Source organism: Melanerpes formicivorus, unplaced genomic scaffold (genome assembly GCF_026170545.1).
Source record: "Melanerpes formicivorus ecotype bairdi unplaced genomic scaffold, bMelFor1.0.p_v2 SCAF_2, whole genome shotgun sequence".
NCBI classification, from domain to species: Eukaryota; Metazoa; Chordata; class Aves; order Piciformes; family Picidae; genus Melanerpes; species Melanerpes formicivorus.
Window position 1 is genome coordinate 41,478,062 of NW_027142354.1, and position 21,724 is coordinate 41,499,785.

General features: G+C 51.9%; 2 protein-coding genes across 2 annotated transcripts in view; one reads left to right on the top strand and one right to left on the bottom strand.

Moving 5' to 3' along the window:
* Window positions 1-5,218: 5,218 nt before the first annotated feature.
* On the bottom strand, window positions 5,219-8,705 carry SOWAHA (sosondowah ankyrin repeat domain family member A). Its single transcript, XM_068157894.1, has one exon. The coding sequence runs from the start codon at window positions 8,580-8,582 to the stop codon at window positions 7,164-7,166; it is 1,419 nt and encodes a 472-aa protein (XP_068013995.1). The 5' UTR covers window positions 8,583-8,705; the 3' UTR covers window positions 5,219-7,163.
* A 10,944-nt stretch (window positions 8,706-19,649) lies between these two features.
* SEPTIN8 (septin 8) overlaps window positions 19,650-21,724 on the top strand; it is a 63,978-nt gene continuing 61,903 nt past the window's right edge. Inside the window, exon 1 of the mRNA XM_068157920.1 lies at window positions 19,650-19,821. Coding sequence (XP_068014021.1) covers window positions 19,792-19,821 — 30 coding nt within the window. The 5' untranslated portion in view covers window positions 19,650-19,791. The remainder of the gene's footprint in view (window positions 19,822-21,724) is intronic.

The following is a 21,724-nucleotide window of genomic DNA, read 5'->3' on the forward strand; positions in this document are numbered from 1 at the left end:
CCTGGAGGCATTCAAGAGGGGATTGGAAGTGGCACTTGGTGCCATGGTTTAGTGATGAGGTCTGTGGTGACAGGTTGGACTCCATGATCTTTGAGGTCTCTTCCAACTTTGGTGATACTGAGTGAATGAAGAGTGATGGCTTCAGACTGGAAGAAGATGGGTTGGGATTGGACATTAGGAGGAAATTCTTCCTCATGAGGGTGGTGAGGCACTGAAACAGGTTGCCCAGAGATGTGGAGGTTCCATGTCTGGAGGTGTTCCAAGCCAGGCTGGATGAAGCCTTGAGCAACCTGGGGTAGTGGAAAGTGTCCCTGCTAACAGCAGGAGGTTGGAAGTGGATGATCTTTGAGGGTCCCTTCCAAGCTAACCCATTCTGTGGTGATTCTATGACTGCAGTCTCTATGGGAGCATATCTGGCAGTCAGGGATGCAGAAGCTCCTCACTGCCTGGGATGCTTTTGGCAGTTGAGATGCAAGCATGGTGCCTGGATGCACACTGGGGAGGGAGGGTGGCTCCCTGATACCATCCATGATTTTATGTCAAGGGCTTGTGCTCTTGGGTGTTGTATTTGACTTGGTGAAAAGGAAGGTTATGTGTCAGCAATGATCCTGCTCCGCACTGGTCAGGCCACACCTTGAGTCCTGTGTCCAGTTCTGGGCCCCTCAGGTTAGGAAGGAGGTTGACATGCTGGAAGGTGTCCAGAGAAGGGCAACAAAGTTGGTGAGGGGTTTGGAACACAAGCCCTATGAGGAGAGGCTGAGGGAGCTGGCGTTGCTTAGCCTGGAGAGGAGGAGACTCAGGGGAGACCTCCTTGCTCTCTACAACTACCTGAAGGGAGGTTGTAGCCAGGCAGAGGTTGGTCTCTTCTCCCAGGCAGCCAGTACCAGAACAAGAGGACACAGTCTCAAGCTGCACCAGGGGAGGTTTAGGCTGGATGTCAAGAAGAAGTTCTTCATAGAAAGAGTGATTGCCCCTTGGAATGGGCTGCCCAGGGAGGTGGTGGGGTCACCATCATTGGAGGTGTTCAGGAGGAGACTTGACAGGGTGCTTGGTTACATGGGTTAGTTGATTAGGTGGTGTTGGATGATAGGTTGGACACGATGATCTCGAAGGTCTCTTCCAACCTGGTCTGGTCTGGTCTGGTCTGGTCTATTCTATTCTATTCTGTTCTATTCTATTCTATTCATCTGTGCTCTTTTCCTGGAGAGTCTCATGGTGATGAGGATGGAAGTAGAGGGAGGCCACAGGGCAGGCTGAAAGGAATTCCTCCCAGGAAATGGTGGTTTGGCTTTGGCTGGAAACTTGTGCTCTCAGGTGTAGAAGAAGAGTCACACTGTGTGTCTGCTGATGGGACTTTGCTAGCAGTTCACTCCAACAGAGCCAGTAGGTGACCAACCAGCATGGCTCAGTGAGCAGCAGGTGGTGATGGGTTGGTGTTTCACAGGCAGCAGAAAGGCTGGCTGTGTCACAAAGGCCTGCAGTGACAGGACAAGGGGCAATGGTTTCAAACTACAGAAGAGTAGATTCAGATTGGATGTTAGGAGCAACCTCTTTACCATGAGGGTGGTAGAACACCTGAACAGGTTGCCCAGAGAGGTACTTGAGGCCCCATCCCTGGAGATATTCAAGGTGAGGCTCAAGAAGGCTCTGGGCAACCTGATCTAGCTGAGGATGTCCCTGCTGACTGCAGGGGGGTTGGACTGCATGACCTTTGGAAGGTCTATGATTCATGATTTGCTTTGCCTTCTCATAAGCCTTGGAACTAGAATAGAAAATGTCTGCCCCTCATTATGAGGCAGAGCTTTTGATTTGTGTCACCCTGCTCTGTCCCTGTTCTCCTTCTGCAGCAGACAAACACCACACTGTTTGTGCCCATGCTGTGTGCTGGCCAAATCCCCACTAATCACCTCATCATTTGGGGTTGCCCCATGAGCACGAGCCACTGGCATGAGCCAAACCTGTCTTGTTGCCATTTTATTCAGATTAATATGTAAATCAGGAGGCAAATGCATCCCAGGAATGTAGGTCATGGTGGAAATGTGCAGAGCTGAGCAATGAGGAATTAGGATCCCCTAACAATGGGAACTAAGTCTTGAAAGGTCTCCTCTACCTTCACCTGGTGGCTGCAACTCCTGTTGGGTCTGTGGCTGTTATGCAGCCACTCTGCTGCTGGACCTTGGGTTTGAGATGAAGCCAAAACCTTGTGCAGCCTCCTGCGGGGTGCTCCAGCAGTATTTTGCAGAACAGCCCTTTGTGGCTGGCACTGACAAGGGAATGGAGGTGGCCAAGCAGCTGTCTCAGGCTGACCACAGCAGCCCCACCTTGTGCTGCTCAAATATCTCCATCCAGGAGGACAAAGTCTGTCCCTTTGTGCACTATCACGGCTTGGAGCTTGTTTGCAAATCTCTTCAGAGCAGGTTTTGGAGCTGCCACTCCTCAGAACAAAATGTACTGAAGGAGCAGAGGAGCTGAGTTATCTTGAGAAAGGCAGAGGGAGCCAGGGTCAGGCAAAGATGAGCTCTGCTGATCCCTGCTGCTGCTAAAGTGAACTCTGAGCTGGGTTTATTTGTGTAGGTGCAGCACTAACAGGTTGTAGAGGACACTGCTCGTGCTGCCTGCAGGCCTAAGGAAATTATCTGGATTCTAGTTCAGGATATCAGTGCTACCTGTGTGCTTTCAAGAAGTGACCAGGGTGATTATCTCCAGTGTAGAGCAGGAAAACTAAGATGAGGCAAGCAGGCAGGCTGGTAACCAAGGTGAAATACAACCCCAAGCTCCCAAATCCTGGTCAGCTTCCATCTCCAGCCTTCCCCCACCACAGAAGCACCTCCATGGGGAAAGAGCAGAGCCCAGGGGCTTGGGTGGTTCAGTTTTATCCTCTCCTGCAATTGGCTGTGATAGTGTAGAAGGCAGCTCTGGGCTGAACTAGAGGTTCAAAAGGCTGTTTGCCCAGCCTCTGCCACAAGCCAGATTGCTGAAGACAGCCACAGTCCTCCTTTTGCCTCTATCACTTGTGAAAGCATCACAGAGTCACAGGATAGCCTGTGTTGAAAGGCACTTCAAAGGTCATCTAGTTCCAACATCCTGCCATGGGCAGGGACACCTCCTGCTAGATCAGCTTGCTCAAGGTCCCATTCAACCTGGCCTTGAACACTTCCAGACTTGGAGCCTCCACGGCTTCTCTGGGCAACCTGTTCCAGTGCCCCCATGGGGAAAAGCCCTCCCAGTGTTTCATCTCAATCCAGCTTCTTGCATTTTGTAACCATCCTCCTTCCTCCTGTCACTCCACACCTTGGTACAGCTCCAGCTCTCCTGTAGCACCCTTCAAATACTGAGAGGCTGATCTAAGTTATCCCTGGAACCTTCTCTCCTCTAGGCTGAACAAGCCCAACTCTCTCAGCCTGGCCTCGCAGCAGAGGGCTTCCAGCCCTGCCAGCATTGCTGTGGCCTCCCCTGGCCCTGCTCCAACGGGTCCCTGTCTATGCTGAGGACTCCAGAGCTGCCCCAGCACTGCAGGGGAGGTCTCAGCAGAGGGGCAGAATCCCCTCCCTGCCCCTACTGCCCACACATCCTGGCTGAAATTCACAGCTCTCATTCATTCGTGTAAAAATCCTACTGCCTCCAGCCAGACCTGGCTGAAATGAAGTGAAAGATGAACTTAAGCAGAATCTGCCAGGCTGAGCCCCTCATAATGCAGTCACAGCCTTTGTCTCTGTCAGGACACGCTCTGATGATCATCCTGCAATGTCCCTTTCACTGTGGCAACAGCAACACTGGAAACCAGAGGCCTGATTTTCCTTCAGCCTGAAGGCAAACCCTGTTCTTGTTAGATTACAGCAGGGCATTTCCAGTACCTCCCGGTATTTGTCTGCACCTGAACTCCTGTAGCACTGGGTACACCAACCACAGCCTGCCTCAGAGCTATCTTTTCCTTCATCTGCTCTGCAAGGAGCAGGAACGAGCTGAGTCACGGCACAAACTTGTTGGCAGAGGCTGACCCACTCCACCCAAAGCAGCCAACCTTGGGAGCTTCCCACCTTTGCGTGGCAACCTTCCTGCCAAGCCTCCCAGCAGCTCTCCTGAGGAGGCTGCAAGGTCCAGGGTGCTGCTGCTGCTGGGCATTTCATGGCATGTCATGCCAGCTCATCACTTGCAGTGCCTGGAGGAAGGAGGAGTGCAGAATTTCCCTGATGATCTGTGTTGCAATGAAGTCTCATCCAGCTGTGACGTTTTGCTTTTCCTTTGACGCAACAAAGAAACCTTCTCCCTACTTAGAACCATCAAATGCCTTAGGTTAGAAGAGACCTTTAAAGGTCAGCTAGTCCAACTCTTCCTGCAGTCAGCAGGGACATCTGCAACTGCAGCAGGTTGCTTAGAGCCCCAGGCTGACCTGGAATGGTTCCAGGGATGGGGCATCTCCCACCTCTCTGGGCAACCCGAGGGTCTTATCACCCTCAGAGGACAAAAATCTTCCTTGTATCTAGTTTAAATCTCCCTCTTTCAGTTCAAACCATCACCCTTTGTCCTGTCACAACAGGCCCTGAGAAAAAGTCTGTCTCCAGCTTTCTGATCATTCCTTGAAGCACTGAAAGGCCACCAGAAGGCTCTTCTGGAGCCTTCTCTTCTCCAGGCTGAACAAGCCCAACTCTCTCAGCCTGGCCTCACAGCAGAGGGCTTCCAGCCCTGCCAGCATTGCTGTGGCCTTCTCTGGCCCTGCTCCAACTGGTCCCTATCTGTGTTGTGCTGAGGACTCCAGAGCTGCCCCAGCACCGCAGGGGGGTCTCAGCAGAGCACAGCAGAGGGGCAGAATCCCCTTCCTGCCCCTGCTGCCCAAGCTGCTGGTGATCAACCCAGGACAGGGCTGCCACCACACACATACTACCCGCAGGGTGAAGCCATAACCATGCTTCCCAGGTTGTTGGATTTTTTTTAACAGAAAGCAGTTCTTCCTTGACTCTTGCCTCTGACCCAGGTGGGTTTTACTCTGAATTAGCACTAAAAACTCAGCTGTGTGACTTGAACAGGTATGGGGCACACAGCCCTAACTGCTGAACAGACTTCTGAGTGAAATGGAATCATACTGGAGCGGCTTTCCAGTTCACACACCAACAGAACACTTTTCCCAGGCAGTGCCAGTCCTGGCAGTGCCTCAGACACAGCCCAACCATGCACAACAGAAGCAACAACATGCTTCTGTTCTGCAGGAAATACGGGGGGGGGGGGAAGGTGTTTAGTGTCAGTGAACTTGGCAAGACCTATTTTCTTTCTTTGCTGGCAGTGAGCTGACAGAGTGCAGCAGCAGGCCCGGTTTCAAATGGCCACGCTGGTCAATGGTCACACCAGCAGCCATGGAGCAAATAGGATTTTATTTCTTTTTTAACCCTACTCCAGATATAGAAGTCATGAGGTGCTCAATCATTAACGTTTGCTTAACAACTTAATGAGTTCAATACGGAAGCAGAGCGGTGCAGAATAATCCAACCTCCTCCCCCTGCTCACAACCGCTGTCACCAACCCCAGGGACTCCAGGAAGAAGGTGTTAAGAGAGTCAAACAGGGCAGTGCCTTCACCTTCAGCACAGTCCCACAGCATTCTTTTGCCCAGCCTTTTGGGAGAAGCCAATTACAGCCAATTAGAAGCAGCAGGCTTAATGCAAGGCTGAAGAAAACAAACATTCCTGGAGTCACTGACTTGGAAAAAGCAAAGCAAACCACGCAAACAAGCGTTTCAGGATGGAAACCAAAACACCTGAGGAGGCTGAAAAGCAGAGCATGCACAGGAGCACCATCCCCTTCTTCACCTCTGACTTTATTCTACATGGTTTTAGTTACAGTTTTAGAGCAAATGGGATGGCTCAGCAGCCCAGCCCCAGGAGCTGGATGATCTCTCAGCCCTGCCTCTTCACTTTGACTTGAACCAAATAGTAATTATCAAGCTACTTTATGTAGTACTTAACCTGCAGTTAGCATGCCTGTCAGAGCTACCTGTAGCTCTAGACACAGAACAATTATAAGAGCTTTGGGTCAGTGATTCATGCTGTTGAGGCAAACACTAGGAGGTCATGCAGCCATGCTCTCAAGAAACACCTAGCTTAACATAAAGCCCAAGTATTAGAAGTATTTATTGTCAACTAGTCAAAAATAGTAATAATAATAATAATCAAAGGCCAAGTTCTAAAGAAAAAGAATTAAGACACAAGAGCCTAACTTTGTTGGCTCCTCAGAACTGCTGCAGGATGCCATTCCCAGTTTTTCAGTTCAGTTGTTCCACCATCAAGCATCACCAAGCTTTTTCTTCCAGTTAAATGACCTGACCAGAGTCAGGTTTCAACGTTCACAGTATCATCAAGGGCTGTGGTTGATACCACCTGGCCAGAAAGGCTTTCAGGGTGAGGAAAAAGGAGGGGGAAAAAAAAGACATTTAAAATGCTGATGTAGCTTTCAGGCTGAGGTAGACAGGTCACAGTGACCTGAGTGCTGAGGGCTGGGGAGTTATCTTGAAGCTGTTTAGCTAATAAATTGCATTAGGCAACAATTCAGCTCATTATGTTCCTATTTTCTGATAGGGAGAAAGTTTGTTTTGAAAGAGTGAAGCACACAGAGTCTTTTTCTTTCTTTCTTTCTTGTTTTTTTCTTCCTTTTTTTAAAAATAGAAATATTCCTCTTCTGCTACCAAAATAGTCAGAAACATGATAGAAAACTAAGCATCTTCCCTCTAATGATTTAAGCCTGCTCTAGAACAAGCCACGCTAAAGCAGCCGGCTACCAGCTTGCTGTTCACAGTGTAAAAGACACAATGCTGTCCCTTCCTTTTGCTCTCCAGCTGAGGAACACACATCTCTCAGGCTGCACCTTAGACATTTTAAGCTGTCTGCACACACACACACACAGAGGTGGGTTGAATGTTTGACCATGGAAGTATAAAGGTCTCCACAGACATAGCAGCAGCATACATACAGCATTGATAACACTCCCTTTCCTCAGGTCTCTCTGAGCTGGGTTTCACCCAGTGCCCTTTGGAGCTAGATCCTATCACCCATTTAGTTCAACCTCCAAAAAGACAGACAGGGAGAGAAGAAATCCAAGCTGCTTCTGTGAGAGGAAATGGAGACAACCCCCCCTCCCCAACAGCCACATTATTAAACAATTTTGATCCCAAGGTGGCTAGTGGCCAAAGAACAGCTCAGAAACAGGTCTGCGTTTGACAACAACCTCCTCTTCCTCCTCCTCCATCGCCTCAGAGAGGGAGGAATATGAAGGGAACCCCCCTCGGGTCTTTGGCTTTCTCCTCGGGCCGGTGGTGGCAGCCAGGAGCTTGTTCAAGGACGAGGGCTTCCGTAAACCCTTGGTGAGATCGTAGAAAGCCATGTCGTCGGATATGACCCCCAGGAAAGTGCTCGTGGAGCTCAAGATGGAAGCTGCAAGCTTTGTGCTCTTCTTGATGGGCATGGAAGGCTCCACGCTGTGGGTCAGGCGGGGGTCCCCCAGCAAGCGCCTGACGGCAGAGGATGCCCCTTCCTTTAAGTACTGGTGTGGCTTCTTCCCGCTGTAGTCCCTCAGGTCCGTCTTGGCGTGGTAGCTGTAGACCAGCATGGTGATGATCTTCTCCTGGCCGTGGATGGCGGCCAAGTGGAGCGCCGTGTAGCCACCGTGCGCCCGGGCGTCCACGTTGACCCGGGTGCCCCCCTTCTCGGCCGCTCGGATGATGTTCGTCACCATGTCACAGTTGCCGTTCTTGGCAGCCCAGTGCAGGGCGGTGAAGCCCGAGATGAAGTCCCTCCGTGCCGCCAAGCTGGCATCGCCCAGCAGAAGCCCGTGGAGCTGCTGGGTCCACTGCCCACCTGCCGCCATCACTAGCCACTGGTGCTCAGCCTCCTCCAGGGGCACCGCTGCCGTCTCCTCACTGGCACGATGGCTCTTGAGCCCCCGTCGCAGGCCAGGCGAGCGGGACCAAGCCTCCTCCTCCGGCTGCGGGGGTGACAAGGGGGACCCTGGCTCCTCAGGCGTCCCCGGGGTGGCGGCGGTGGCAGAGGGGGGCGGCACGCAGCGAACCGGCAGCATGCAAGGCTTGGGCAGCGGCTCCCGCCGGGGCCCCGCTGCGCCGGCGGGCAGGGGCACGGTGCCATCACCACCCTGGAAGAGGCCCCGCAGCTCGGAGACGGCCCGTGGGCCCGGCAGTTCCTCGGGGGACGCCGGCGAGAGCTGCCTGGTGGGGACCGGGGCCGGAACCGGGTCGGGGCTGGGGTCGGGACTGGGGTCGGGGCCGGAGCGGGGGCCATCGCCATCTCCACCTCCATCTCCCGGTGCCGGAACGGCCCCCGATGCCAGCGCCCCCCCCGGCGGCGGGGCGGCGCGCAGGTCCCGCTTCAGCACGACGAACTTGGCTCCGTCCCGTTCCTTCACCACGGCTACGGCATTCACCGCCGCCTTGAACCGCTCCCGCCGCTCCGTCCGCTCCGCCGCCTCCCCACCGGCCTCCAGCAGCGGCCGGAAGGCGCTCACCAGCTCGGCGTTACGCACCGACCCGCCGCGCTCCCGCAGGAAAGCCAGCACGGCCGCCGGGCTGATGTCGAGCTCCGCCATCCCGCCGCCACAGGTGCAAGCGCCGCCGACCGACACCTACCACCGACACCGCTTCCTGCTCGCAGCGCAGGCACAACCCAGGAGCCCGTCCTCCCGGCCTCGGGGGCTGGCCGGGATTTGCGGGGCAGGAGCCACCTGCGGCGGCGGCAGCGAGCGCGTCCCCCGCGGCCGCTCCCGCTGAGGTGATCGAACCGCCCCGCCCCGCCCGCCCCACCGCCTCCGTCTGAGAGAGCGAAGCGAGCGGAGCGGCGGCGGCGTCTCCTCCCGCGGGGCGGCGCTGTTGGGGCGGCGACTCGGCCCCGACACCGGCCCCAAGCTCCCCTCGCCTCTTCCTCGAGAGGTGATGGGAAGGGAGAGAAAACGGGAGGACGGCGGCTTTATCGCGTCCTCGTGCTCGTCCTGGTCCCAGTCCCAGTCGTTGTCCTGATCCTGGTCCCGATGTCGGTACGGTCCCAGTCCTGTTCCTGGTCTTGGTCTTTCTCCTGGTCCCGGTCCCTTGTCCTGTTCCTCATCCTGCTCCTGCTCCTGCTCCTTGTCCTGGCCCTAGCCCCGATCCTGGTCCCGGTCCTGCTCCTCGTCTAGGTCCTGGTCCTGCTCTCCGTTCCGGTTCTTCTCCTGCTCCTCCCCCTGATTCTCGCCCTGACCCTGGTCCTGATCCTAGCTCTCGTTCGATCCCGTTTTGCTTACTGCCCTAATATATCCCAGAAGGAATTCATGTTGCTAAGATGACTACCTCAACTCTTCAAAGACTCAGGTACGAGCAAACCCTTCACTGATTTACTCCCAGCTTCCTAACCTGATTATTTTTCTGTTGTTTCAATAGTAAATAAGTGCAGCTATAGGTACAAGTTGCTGCAATCAGGTCTCCATCCTCTGAGAAGCCTCTCTAGGAACTGTGATTCTTCTGGGCTGGAGTTTCGTACCTCAGTCAGTCATTCAGAAGGTAGGTGGCTGGGTCAGTCTTTTGAAGGATGTTCAGCTCCATGTGATGCTATTATCTTACTTACTCTCTATGTGTCTTGTCACTGTCTCATGTCTACAATCTCCATACATCTCTATGTGTATTTAGATAAAGGACAAAATCTTCCCAACATGCCTGCATCTATCCATGTACACCTGGAGAAGAGAGAAAGCTCTCCCAAAGAGAGAAGCTGTCTGCTGCTCTATCAATTACTTCTTCACAAGTATTTCACATCATCATTGCTTATTATTCTAGAGGGAAAACAAAATCCCAGACAAAATGCTTTTCCCCAGGTGAAGGAGCAGGACTGAAGACCTTCTGGAGGGATGATGTTTCAGCCTGCAAAGTCACTTTTTTCTCCTCTGCCATGCTGGAATTGTTGGTGAAGGGTCTGGGGAGAACAGGGCTGGTGAGGAGCAGCTGAGGGAATTGGAATTGTTTAGTCTGGAGAAAAGGAGGCTGAGTAGAGAGCTCATTGCTCTCTACAGCTCCCTGAAAGGAGATTGAAGTCAGGTGGGGGTTGGTCTCTTCTCCCTAGTATCAAGTGATAGGATGAAAAGAAATAGCCTGAAATTGTGCCAGGGGAGGTTTAGGTTGGAGACGAGGAAAAATTTCTTTGTTCCAAGAGTGGTCAGGGAAGGGAACAGGCTGCCCAGGGAGGCAGTTGAGTCACCATCCCTGGAGGTGTTCAAGAAACGTGTTGACACAGCACCTGGGGGCATGGTTCAACGGTCATGGTGGTGTTGGGTTGGCAGTTGGACTCAATGCTTTTGGAGGTCTTTTCCAACCCAAACAATTGTCTGATTCTATAAGAAATTGAGATCAGTGAATTGATTCCTGAAGGACTGAACATTTTGTCTGGCAAACCAGCGAGACAGACTAGCACAGAGTGACCTGTCAGCGTGGTATGAAGGCAGATGAAAGTAACTGTCTGTACGAGGAGGGATAAGAAGACAGAAAATAGATTCAGTTTTGTTTCCACTGACTTGGAACTTGAATCAAATGGAGCAGCAGCCTGTGCCAAAGTCTCCCTTTGGAAGGTGATTTGAGGTGTGTCTGTCCCCACACACTTCATCTCTCCCTCTTCACCTTGATGCTGACCTCCCTTCTGCCTCTTCACACCTTTTTACTGATGGTGGGAGAGCCTCTTCCCACGGATTGCTCAGAGCCTTCCCTTGGCAGGGTTTTTTTCTCTCTCCCATCTCTGTGCAAACCTCTAAAAAGCCATTTTCTCTCTCTTTAACAAGCTGGCACCGAGCCAGTTCTTCTAAACTCATTCTGCTGCTTTCGTGTTCTTTCACATAATAGGGTGTAATCTCCATGCTGCTTGTAGCCATTCAGTGTCTCCACGTGAATCACACACCTCACTGCTGCCTTTTCACAGGGCATCTGCAGCAGCTTCACCCTCTGCTGAGGCAGCCGCTCGTGGCTGCTGGTGTGTGGTGTGAGCAGAGCTTTCTAGCTCATGGCATCTCCATAGTTCTGCCTGGCCTGCTGGGGAGAGCTGATAACGAGCAGGCATCAAACGTTAATTGCAGCACTTTGCTTCCAGTGTTGATTTCCTTTCCTTACTGGAATCCATTGCAGGCATAAGAAACTCTCAGCAGTCCATGATTTTTGCATTGCAAACGGTCAGCTATACCCTAAGATTACAGTTCTTGCTGCAAATGGGAATGGGAGGGGAATAAAGTCAGAAGAAGGGGCTCTTGTGTTACATTTTTCCTATGTTCCTCCTGGTTCAAACACAGCAGGGTGTTTCTGTGAGAGGTTCTATGCTCTGTCCCTGCCTGTGCAGGCATCAGCCCCCTGCACCCATGTATACTTCGAGACCTGGAATGAGGCTGTCTGATCCCACTCACTGAGCCCAGCCTCACCCTTATCCTGCAGAGGGATCTCATAAAATCATAGACTGCTTTAGGTCAGAAAGGACCTTTAAGATCAAGTCCAAACATTTCATCAAGTCTCACCTCTGAGCTCTATGAGCCAGGCTTTCAGGATGCCTCACTGCTTAGCACCTAAGGGACAACCTTTGGGTTGTCAAGGTCCCATCACCTCTCCAGGGACTTCATTGGGTCAGGGTCCTGAAGGAGGGGTGTAACTCAGACCGTTCTTCACTGCAGGTCCTGGCATTCCTTGAGGCTGCAGAACAGAGGAACGTGTCCCCAGGAGGACAGAGGGAGAGGATATCAAGTCACTTTGTGCCACACCAGGTAGGAGCTGGTTGCTCTTGTTTGACTGCCCTGACACAAGGAGCTCTTCCCCCAGGTAATTTTGCAGTGATCCATCCAACCTCCTGTGCGCTTCCCTCATCCTTTGTGGCCATCCTGTGCTGTGTGGTTGTGCTCCTGTCACAGCCTCTGTCAGTGAGTATGAGGTTAGTCTTAAACTAATTAAGAAGGAAGCAACACTTCTGGCTAATCCTTTGTACCATTTCCAGAACACAGACCAAGGCAGATCCTGTTTTTCAGCCTTCCCCTTTGTCTGATGATGCCTTGTGGTTGCCCAGTTTTCAAGTTGAGTGTCTAGTAGCACAGGACCAGATTCCAGGGAGCTCCTCTTAGCTCATCATCGTAGAACCATAGAATCGTCATAGAATGCTTTAGCTTGGAAGGGACCTTTAAAGGTCATCCAGTCCAACCTCCCTGCAGCCAGCAGGGACATCTGCAACTAGAGCAGGTTGCTCAGAGCCCCAGACAACCTAACTTGAAGTGGTTCCAGGGATGGGGCATCTGCCACATCTCTAGGCAATCTGGACTGGGCCTCCCCACCCTCAGTGTCAAACATTTCTTCCTTGTATCTAGTTTAAATCTCCCTCTTTCAGTTCAAACCATCACCCCTTGTCCTGTCACAACAGGCCCTGAGAAAAATTCTGTCCCCAGCTTTCTGATGAGCCCTTGAAGCACTGAAAGGCCACCAGAAAATCTTCCTGGAGCCTTCTCTTCTCCAGGCTGAACAAGCCAAACTCTCTCAGCCTGGCCTCAGAGCAGAGGGCTTCCAGCCCTGCCCACATCGCTGTGGCCTCCTCTGCCCCACTCTAGCAGATTCCTGCCTGTGCTGAGGACTCCAGAGCTGTCCCAGCACTGCAGGTGGGGTCTCAGCAGAGGGGCAGAATCCCCTCCCTGCCCCTGCTGCCCAAGCTGCTGGGGATCAGCTCAAGACATGGCTGGCTCTGGGCTGGCAGCACTCTGTGATGACTCATGTCCAGCTTTGCACCACCAGTACCCCCAAGTCCTCCTTGGGGCTGCTCTCAGTCATGTCCATATGGTCATACTCTAGTCCAGCTCTGCAGCAGAAGTTCAGCTGTCTCAATTATTCTTTTCAGTAGAGATAACAAAAGCCTGGAGCATTATGGCTGCTGATGCTCATCGCTCCTCTGAAATTTCCAGCCTTCAAAAGCAGGAGAAGTTTTGCCTCTCTTTCTGTGTCACCAAAATCCTACAAACCAAGTTTTGGTGGTTTTTTTTGTGGTGGGGCTATTTACAGAGTACTGTGGGCTGCTCTGTAGGAGATTTCAAGACAACTGTCTTGATATTTTTAATTCACTGACTGTGACAAAAACAATGTACAGAAAGCCACAATTAAATTCATTTAATACTCATTTTTAAATACAAACACTGCATTTTGCTTGTTCTGCATCATAAGCCCTAGACAGCTGCCCTCTGGTTTTGCCCTAAGTGACTGAGAATAGTTATGTTGCCTGTGAAGAAGTTTCACAACCTTCAAACTGTCACCATTCCAGCGTAGGAACCTGCACAGGGAGCCTGGGGCCTTTTCCCACCCCCTGAGAGGAGGAAGATAAAGGTTATGTGACTGTAATTCTTCACACTGCACAAAGCCAGGAAATAAAGAAGATCAAGCAAAGCATTAAATCAGAGCAAAGAAGTTTCTACTGACACTTCAAAAGTGAGGGAGGTGGTCACCCAGGTGTGGCTCCTTCCTGCATGATATTCCCAGAGCCACGTGGAGAAGGTGAAGCATCAGGTGGGAAGCAACAGAGGAAGAAAAAGAGAATGTGAGGGATAGTTCATCATTGAATCATAGGATGGCTTAGGTTGGAAGGGACATCAGAGGTCATCTACTCCAGCCTCCCTGCCATAGGTAGGGACAGCTCTCAGCTAGACTTGGTTGATCAAGGTCTCATCCAACCTGGCCTTGAACACCTCCAGGGAAGAAGCATCCACAACCTCTCTGAACAACCTACTCCAGAGTCTTACCACCCTTGCACTGAAGAACCTCTTCCTAAGATCAAATCTAACCCTACTCTCCATCAGCTCAAAACCATTCCCCCTTGCCCTGTCACTAGATGAAATGTCCCTCTTCAGCTTTCCTGTAGGATCCCTATTGGAAGGCAACTATAAGATCCCCCCAGAGTCTTTTCTTCTCCAGGCTGCACAACCCCAGCTCCCTCAGCCTGTCCTCATAGCAGAGCTGCTCCAGCCCTTGATCATCCTTGGGGCCCTCCTCCTCTGGACTCACTCCAATAGTTTCAGGATGCTGCTGCTTTGCTGAAAGGTGAAGCTTAGGTGCTGTTGACTACAGATAGGATTTGTAGCTCAGGGAAAACTCATTTTCCTCTGAAATGAAATCAGGGTTCCCAGAATAAATGAGATGACAAAGCCCAGGGGTTTCCACTTTGCCCCTTGGTATTTTCATGTGAAACAAAGGGCGTGCATTGTGAAGGAAAAGAGCTCTTCCTTTGTTCCATGGAGAAATGCAGTAACCTTCCATAGATAAACAACTGAGCAGAAGTCTGGGAAGGGGCAGGGAGGCGGGGAGGAAGGTTATTTACAGATAAAAGGCACTTTCTCATAAACCAGCAAGGTTCAGCTGTAGCTCAAGGACCTCAGTAACCAGTTTAGGAGATGTTTATCAACAGCAATCATTCAAACTGCACTTTGCTGTGTATCTCAGAGTATGTATTTATTAAATACTGCTTGTACCATACAGATGGTGCAAGGACCCACCCCAAACATCCTCTGGTTTTCAGCTGGTGCCTGTTAACCTGATGGGATTCTAGCAGGAAAATGCAAAGCTGATATGAGGCACAGTGTGGTAATCATAGAATGGTTTGGATTGGAAGGGACCTTGAAGATCATCCAGTTTCAAGCCCCCTGACATGGGCAGGGACACCTTCCACTAGCCCAGGCTGCTCAAGGCCTCTTCCAACCTGGCTTTGAACACCTCCAGGGAGGGAAAATGCACAGCCTCCTGGGGCAACCTCTTCCAGTGTCTCCCTACCCTCACTGTAAATCCTGCCCTGTAACCTTAGGAGGCAAAGGACTTTGGGGTCTGACTCCAGCCATCCCACTTAAACCCACCAGGACCACTCAGTGTGCACAGGGGAGAGGGACCTACAGCTCTAGCTTAGAAGGATCATGCTTGTGTAAATACACCTTGTAAGTGCCGTAATTTGTCAGTGGACCCAGTGCAAGATTAATAAGGGGCTTGGTGGTCATGCTGCTAGAAGAGCAGCTGTGAAACCATTTGATTTCTGACAATCTCCAGGAGGACACTGCAAGATATTAATAGTTTCCAATAAGCTGCTTCCTCCAGCCTGTGTTGGAAATCATGAAGAAATTCTGTTTATCTGCACCACCTGGATATGAAGATCAAGGATTTTACTCAGCCCTCTTCAGAAGGCCTTGATCTTGCTGCTCTGTGCATGGCAGGCAGGATGATAACTTGCTTGCTGTGGCTGCCTGTGAAGTAAAAACGGGCTGTGATCACATTTATTCCTCTCCACTTTCATTGCCTGTACCTTGGGGTCACAAGATGAAATAGCTCCTGCTGATCTCCCCTCACATCAGAACTGTGCTATTGCCCTGCAGTGAGGGGCGTTTTCCTTCCCCTGTTCAGGACAGAGAGGTTCAGGGACATATTTGTGCCTCTCCAGTCCTTTGTGTTCTCTGCCCCATCTTCTTACCTGTAGGAGATTCACTGCTCGTCCTAAATTCACTCTGGATTTCGAAGGCAGAAATGTTCCACAGGGTAGGTTGAAAATCCTTGCAGGAGCACCCAGCACTATAACATATGTTTAATTCCTGAGCTATTAGGAATAATTTGCATAACAACTGATGCCTTAGCGGCTAATGGAGCCACCCAATCCTATTCTCTTGTCTTGCAGCAGGTTTTGTGCATCTGAAGCTCTGGAAATGAGCAGGGTTTCGTTAGACTCGGCAGGAGAAATCGCGTCCTTGAGGAAATTAACAAGGTGTTTAAAAATAACCCCGAGCTTCTACACAGTGCTCTCCTGTCATAGAGAGCTGCCCCATGCCAGTGGGGCAGTGCTGGTGGACAAAAGGAGAGAGGACTCCAGCTGCAGAGGGTCACAGCAGCACAGCTCAGGGAGCCAGGTGACAGCAGTGCTGTCCCTTGATCTTCTGTGATGTCTCAGAATTCCCCTGATGCTGTGAATCTTGGCAGCTCGCAAAAAAACAGGAGCTTGTCTGGGAATCAGCTTTTGTGAGCCTTGTGTTGGTACATTCTGCACTTTGTTGGCAAGGAAAAGAGCTCTTAATGAAGCTAAGTCCATCATTTCTCCCAAAGTCCCTGGCTTAATGGCATTTGAAACTATGCTAAGCAAGACTTTAATGTCTTAAATCAGGACTCCAAAGCTGGTCTGTGAAGCACAAAAAAGGAACCCAAAGAAAAAACAGAGTAACTTTTTAACCTTTTTATCTGTTTATTTTTGCTTCTTTGTGATACATAAAAGAGGCCTGGAATGTTCCCTCTCTTAGCTGCTATCTAAACTATTCTGCTTTCATCTGTACACCAAAACCTCCAGGGTTTAGCTTCCCTGGTTTTGCTGAAGGGCCCAGGGAGAGTCAGGGAACCTCTGGCCAAAGAAACAAGATGGTAAAGGGAGGGTCTGGTCTGCACTAACATCTCACTTGAAGGGATACATGCAGCTGACACACCTGAGGGATGGCATCCATCCAGAGGGACCTGAGAAGCGGGGCTGTGTGGATCTCATGAAGTTCAGCAAGGCTGACTGCAAGGTCCTGCACCTGGGTCGGGGCCCACCCTGGTATCAAGACAGGCTGGGGATGAAGGGCTGGAGAGCAGCCCTGTGGAAAAAGACTTGGAAACGCTGGTGGGTGAAAAGCTGGACATGAGCTAGCAGGGCCTGTAGCTCCCTTCAGATATTGGAGAGCTACTATCAGGTCTCCCAGGAGCCTTTTCTCCATGCTGAACAGCCCCAGTTCTCACAGGAGAATACAGCCTGGAAAACAGCAAACTGAGGGGAGATCTTCTTAATGTGTATAAATATCTGAAGGGTGGCTGTCAAGAAGAAGAGGCCAGTCCCTTTTCAGTGGTATCCTGGGATAGGACAAGGGGCAGTGGATACAAACTGAAACCCACAAAGTTCCACCTCAACATGAAGAAAAACTTCTTTACTGTGAGGGTTCTGGAGCCTTGGAGCAGGCTGCCCACAGAGGTTGTGGAGTCTCCTTCTCTGGAGACTTTCAACACCTGCCTGGATGTGTTCCTGTGTGGCCTGCTCTAGGTGATCCTGCTTTGGCAGAGGGGTTGGACTCAATGATCTCTAGAGGTCCCTTGCGCTTCCTACCGTTCTGTGAAATCCTGGGAATATCTTGTTTAATTTTCCAGCATAAGCACAGTCCCCTTCGAGGTTGACCAGTGCTTCCCAGAGCTCCTGCAGCACAGTGTAGCTGGATCCCAAGGAGTCCTGAGAACAATCAAAGATGTGGAGATGCAGACTGTGGCTTCACACACCTGCTGTGGCACAGCAACTCAGTGCCCACCAGCACAGCGTGGGCTCGTTATTTATGTCACCGTGGGAGCAGGAGAGCTTCGTTAAGATCACAAATAGCAGGTGAGGGAGAAGACAGAAGGAAACATGGAGTCTTGTAATGAACCATAGCTCCTGGTTTGGTTGTCTTTGGGTGCTTCACTCCTGCTTTAGGGTTCTCCAGGGGCTGTGCTTTTGTGGAACTGGGATGTTGGGTATCTTTCCTTCCCTTATCTTGCCAAAAAGTGGAAATTTGGCAAACCTTTTGAGAACTCCAAACAGGGCCTAAGTGCAGCTGCTCACTGCTTCCTAGGAACTGGGCTGGGACTTGGAGCTCCAGTTGTGCCATGATTAGGTAATGACTATGTTTGTGACCCTCCTTTGTGCAGGATGCTGGAGCTGATCTAGGAGGACCTGAGTAGACAAGAGTCCCCTGGACAGAGCCATTCCAGGTAAGCTCTCCCTTGGGCATTCCCTGGCAGGTGGTTGCATTATGTGCTGAGATTAGCATCTAGCATAATTTAGGGAAGTTCAAGCCATGAACTGGTTCTTGAAGGACAATCCTTCCTCACCAGCAACAACAAAGACAGAAAAGCATGTTTTAGCCCTGCCTGGGGTGAGGAGTGGAGCACCAAGCCTTAGGCCATACTCAAAGCTGTCTTGATTCCTTAACATTCCATAGCTGGGAGAAGCTGTGAGTGGAGAAGCAGCCCTGAGGGTGGTATCAGAGGAGCAGCTCAGCTGAGTAGATGTGTCCCCAACAGCAAAGAGGGTTCAGTATGTGTCTCCAAAGCTGCTGGGAGGATTTCTACTATGCCCTCAGGAATTGCACAGTAACCACTGCCTTTTTTCTCAGACACCAAGACCAGGTTGGATGGGGCTTTGAGCAACCTGATCTAGTGGGACGTGTCCCTGACCAGGGCAGGGGGGTTGGAACTGGATGATCTTTACGGTCCCTTCCATCCCAAACCATTCCATGATTCTATGACAGTAGCTTTTCTGTGGCTCTCATGTGTAGTGCTTTGCAAGAGGCATTGCTCATCTTGAGGGGTTCAAAACAACCCCCACGAGTCCTTTCCCCATGCAGAGCCAGTGTTGTGGGGAGAAATAAATCTCTTTGCCCAAACTCAGATCTCCAACTGGAAGCAGGTATTGCTCCAAGAGAGAGGATGAGGAGGAAAGGAGACAGTGGCTGATAGATGGACTGAGGAAAGCCCAAGACCAAAGCAGGGGAGCAGACAGACTAGGGGTGTAGATGTGGTCTGGTGAGCCAGCTGCATGCCGGAGAGAAGGCGTGGCTCTGCAAAGCTGTTCCTTGAGAGGTTCACTGCAGCAGAGGGCACCAGAAAGCAGCAGAAATTGCGCTCTGCGCTAACAGCTTGTGAAATACTCCTGCCTCTGTGGCTCGGAGACTGAGGGTTTGCCGGTGGTGGGCTTGGCTTTGTGCTTTATGTAGGAAGAAATGACAAGTTGAAGGTCTTCTGGTGCATACTTTAATTTTCCATGGACTTGGGCAGCAAAATGGCCAGAAGCTCTCACTGGCTGCAACTTTGGTGTCACTTCTGCGTGTGACACAGGCACTCCAGTGCAGAGACACTGTGAGGCTGGAGTGAAGTAGGCATTGGTCTCTTCTCCCAAGTAACTAGTGATGAGAGGAAATGGCCTCCAGTTGGACCAGAGGAGGGTTAGGTCGGAGATTAGGAACAATTTCTTTGCTGCAAGAGTGGTCAGGCATTGGAACAGGAGTCCCCATCCCTGGAGGTGCTCAAGAAACAAGTGGGCATGGCACTTGGGGACATGGTTTAATAGCCATGGTTTAATGGCCATGGTAGTGTTGGGTTGACAGTTGGACTAGATGATCTTAGAGGTCTTTTCCATCCTTCTATGACCTGGTGGACTTCCAGAATGATGAATGCTTGAGAGATGGGGAAATAGGTCTGCAGATACCTGTGTGTATCCTCGGAACCCTGCAGAAGATGCTACTGGTGCTTCTAGATGACCTTTAAGGGTCCCTTCCAATCCAAACCATTCTATGATTCGATGATTTGATGTTTTTACAGCCGAGGGCAGTGCTGCAGGCTTATCTCGCAGCCCTCTCCATCTGCAGAACGCCCCTGGTGTCACGTCCTTATCCCCGTGCCCCCCAAACCCTGCCACTGACCCGCTTCGGGAAAGCTGCTGGGACCACCGGAGCCTCCCCCCGTGCTCCTCCGAGGCGGGGGGGCCGAGCCGGAGGCAGGAGGGCCGGGCCAGGCCGGGCTCTGCCTCCCGCTGCCGCCTCCCTCCCCCGCCGTGGGCGGGCTGCGCCGGGGCCGCTCCCGCCCCGTTCCCGGCCGGTGCCGGTGCCCGTCCCCGGGGCTGTCGGTCCGACGGGCGGTGCCTGTGGCGGGCGCAGGGGAGTTTCCAGGAAGTGGCCATATTGGATCCATTCAGCTGCAGCCAGCCGCGGCGGGTCGAGCCGCGCTCCCGCCGCTGGAGCCGCGCAAGCCCCGGCCATGGCCGCCACCGACCTGGAGCGCTTCTCGGTGAGCACCGCCCGCCCCGGCTCCGCTCCTGCTCGTTTTTCCTCGGGCCAGAAACTTAGGTTTAAGCCCTTAGGGGAGGGGTGGGGAGAAATAACCCTGCCGGTGGTGGGGAGCGGGGCAGGCGAGGGGTTGCACCGCGCCGGTGTGTGCGGCTGCTGCTTCGCCAGCCGAGCCGGGAGGAGCCCCTGGCTGCGGGGGCTGCTTCGGGTGCGGAAACTGCTTCGGCTGCTGGGGGTCCTGGGAGAGAGAAGGGAATCCGGCGTCCTCGGGAGGGTGCGGGAAGGTCTTGCCCTGCGCCGGGGGTCCGGCAGGCTGCAAGGCTCCGCGGCCTCAGCGTGATGCTGAAAGCGGTAACGAAAGTCACCCGTGACCCTTCCGTGGGCGCCCGGGATGCTCCCAAAGGCTGTCCGGTATCCGTGAGTCCGCAAGGATGGAGCACCCCGCAAAGAGGGGCGGAAGAAACGGGGTCAGAGCTCCCTAAATAAGAAGCGTTTGCGTGCGGCTGGTATCCAGACAGCGAAGCGGTGAGGAAGTTAGAGGCGGGGGGGGGGGAGTGTGTGTGTGTGACCCTGCGAGGGACACGCCGCTGGAACCGGGGGCGAAGCAGAGCCTGGGGGGAGCCGGTCCCTGAAGCAGGGTAGGAGGAATGTACAGCAAATATGGAGCGTGACCTGTGCTCCGCCGCCTCTGCAGCCCGCACGTTGTGTAACTGCTATCGGAAGTCAATTTGGCTCAAAGCTGTGCCTGCCTAAAACTAGGCTTTGTCTCTCCGGCTTTGGTTTTGGTGTTGTTGTTGGATGGTTGTCTCGGCTGAATAGCTGGGGGATGCGTCTTGGAGCCGTGCAGGGCTAAAAACGGTTTTACCGCATGAAGGAGCGCAGCTCTCCCAAGCCAGAGCTGGCTGGGGTGATGTAGCTGAATAAATGGGAACAGCAGCGGTGGCTCTCCGAGCTAGAGCCGTGCCCTTGGAGCACAAACAAGTTCCCTGCTACTGTTTGCTCTGTAAACTACTTTTGGCCAAGAATCTCAAACTCTTGTTTCATTTCTTTTGAATCCTGGCCCAAAAGTTTCCAGCTCCAGAAGGAGCTTGCAAGGCTGTCACTTACCAAAGACTTCCAGCAAGGAAAATAGATTGTGGGGCATTTATTTAAGAAAGCAAATGCTGCTAGATGCTGGAGAGAGGGGATTTAGATGAAGCCTCAGTGGTAGGGAATGGAAGCACCATAACCTATAGAATGGTAGGGATTGGAAGGGACCACTGGAGATCATCAAGTCCAACATCCCTGCCAGAGCAGGATCACCTAGGGCAGGTCACACAGAATGCATCCAGATGGGTCTTGAGCTGCTCTAGAGGAGACTCCACAATCTCTCTGGGCAGCCTACTCCAGTGCTCCATCACCCTCACAGTGATGAAGTTTTTCCTCATATTGAGCTGGAACTTCATTGGTTCCAGTTTGTATCCATTGTCCCTTGTCCTATCACAGGACACCATGGAAAAGAGACTGGCTCCTTCTTCTAGACACCTACCCTTCAGACATTGCAGCCTCACTGCAATTCTTTCTGCTTTTGTATCATATATGAAGGCTTTCAGTCCTAATTTGGTGGCCTTTTAGTCTTAATTTGATGTATTCTAGCATTAGAAGTCACCAAATGAAGATTAAAAGTCTCCAAATCACATTAATTAATCACATTAATTGGGTGACTTTTAATGTTGATTTGGTGCTTGTGTAGGTTTTCATGCAAGTTTGGCATAGAATAGAATTAACCAGGTTGGAAAAGACCTTTGAGATCATCGAGTCCAACCTATCATCCAACACTATCTAATCAACTAAACCATGGCACCAAGCTCCCCATCCAGTTGGAGGAACCAAAAATACTGCCTAGGCAGTAAAAAACCCTTGTG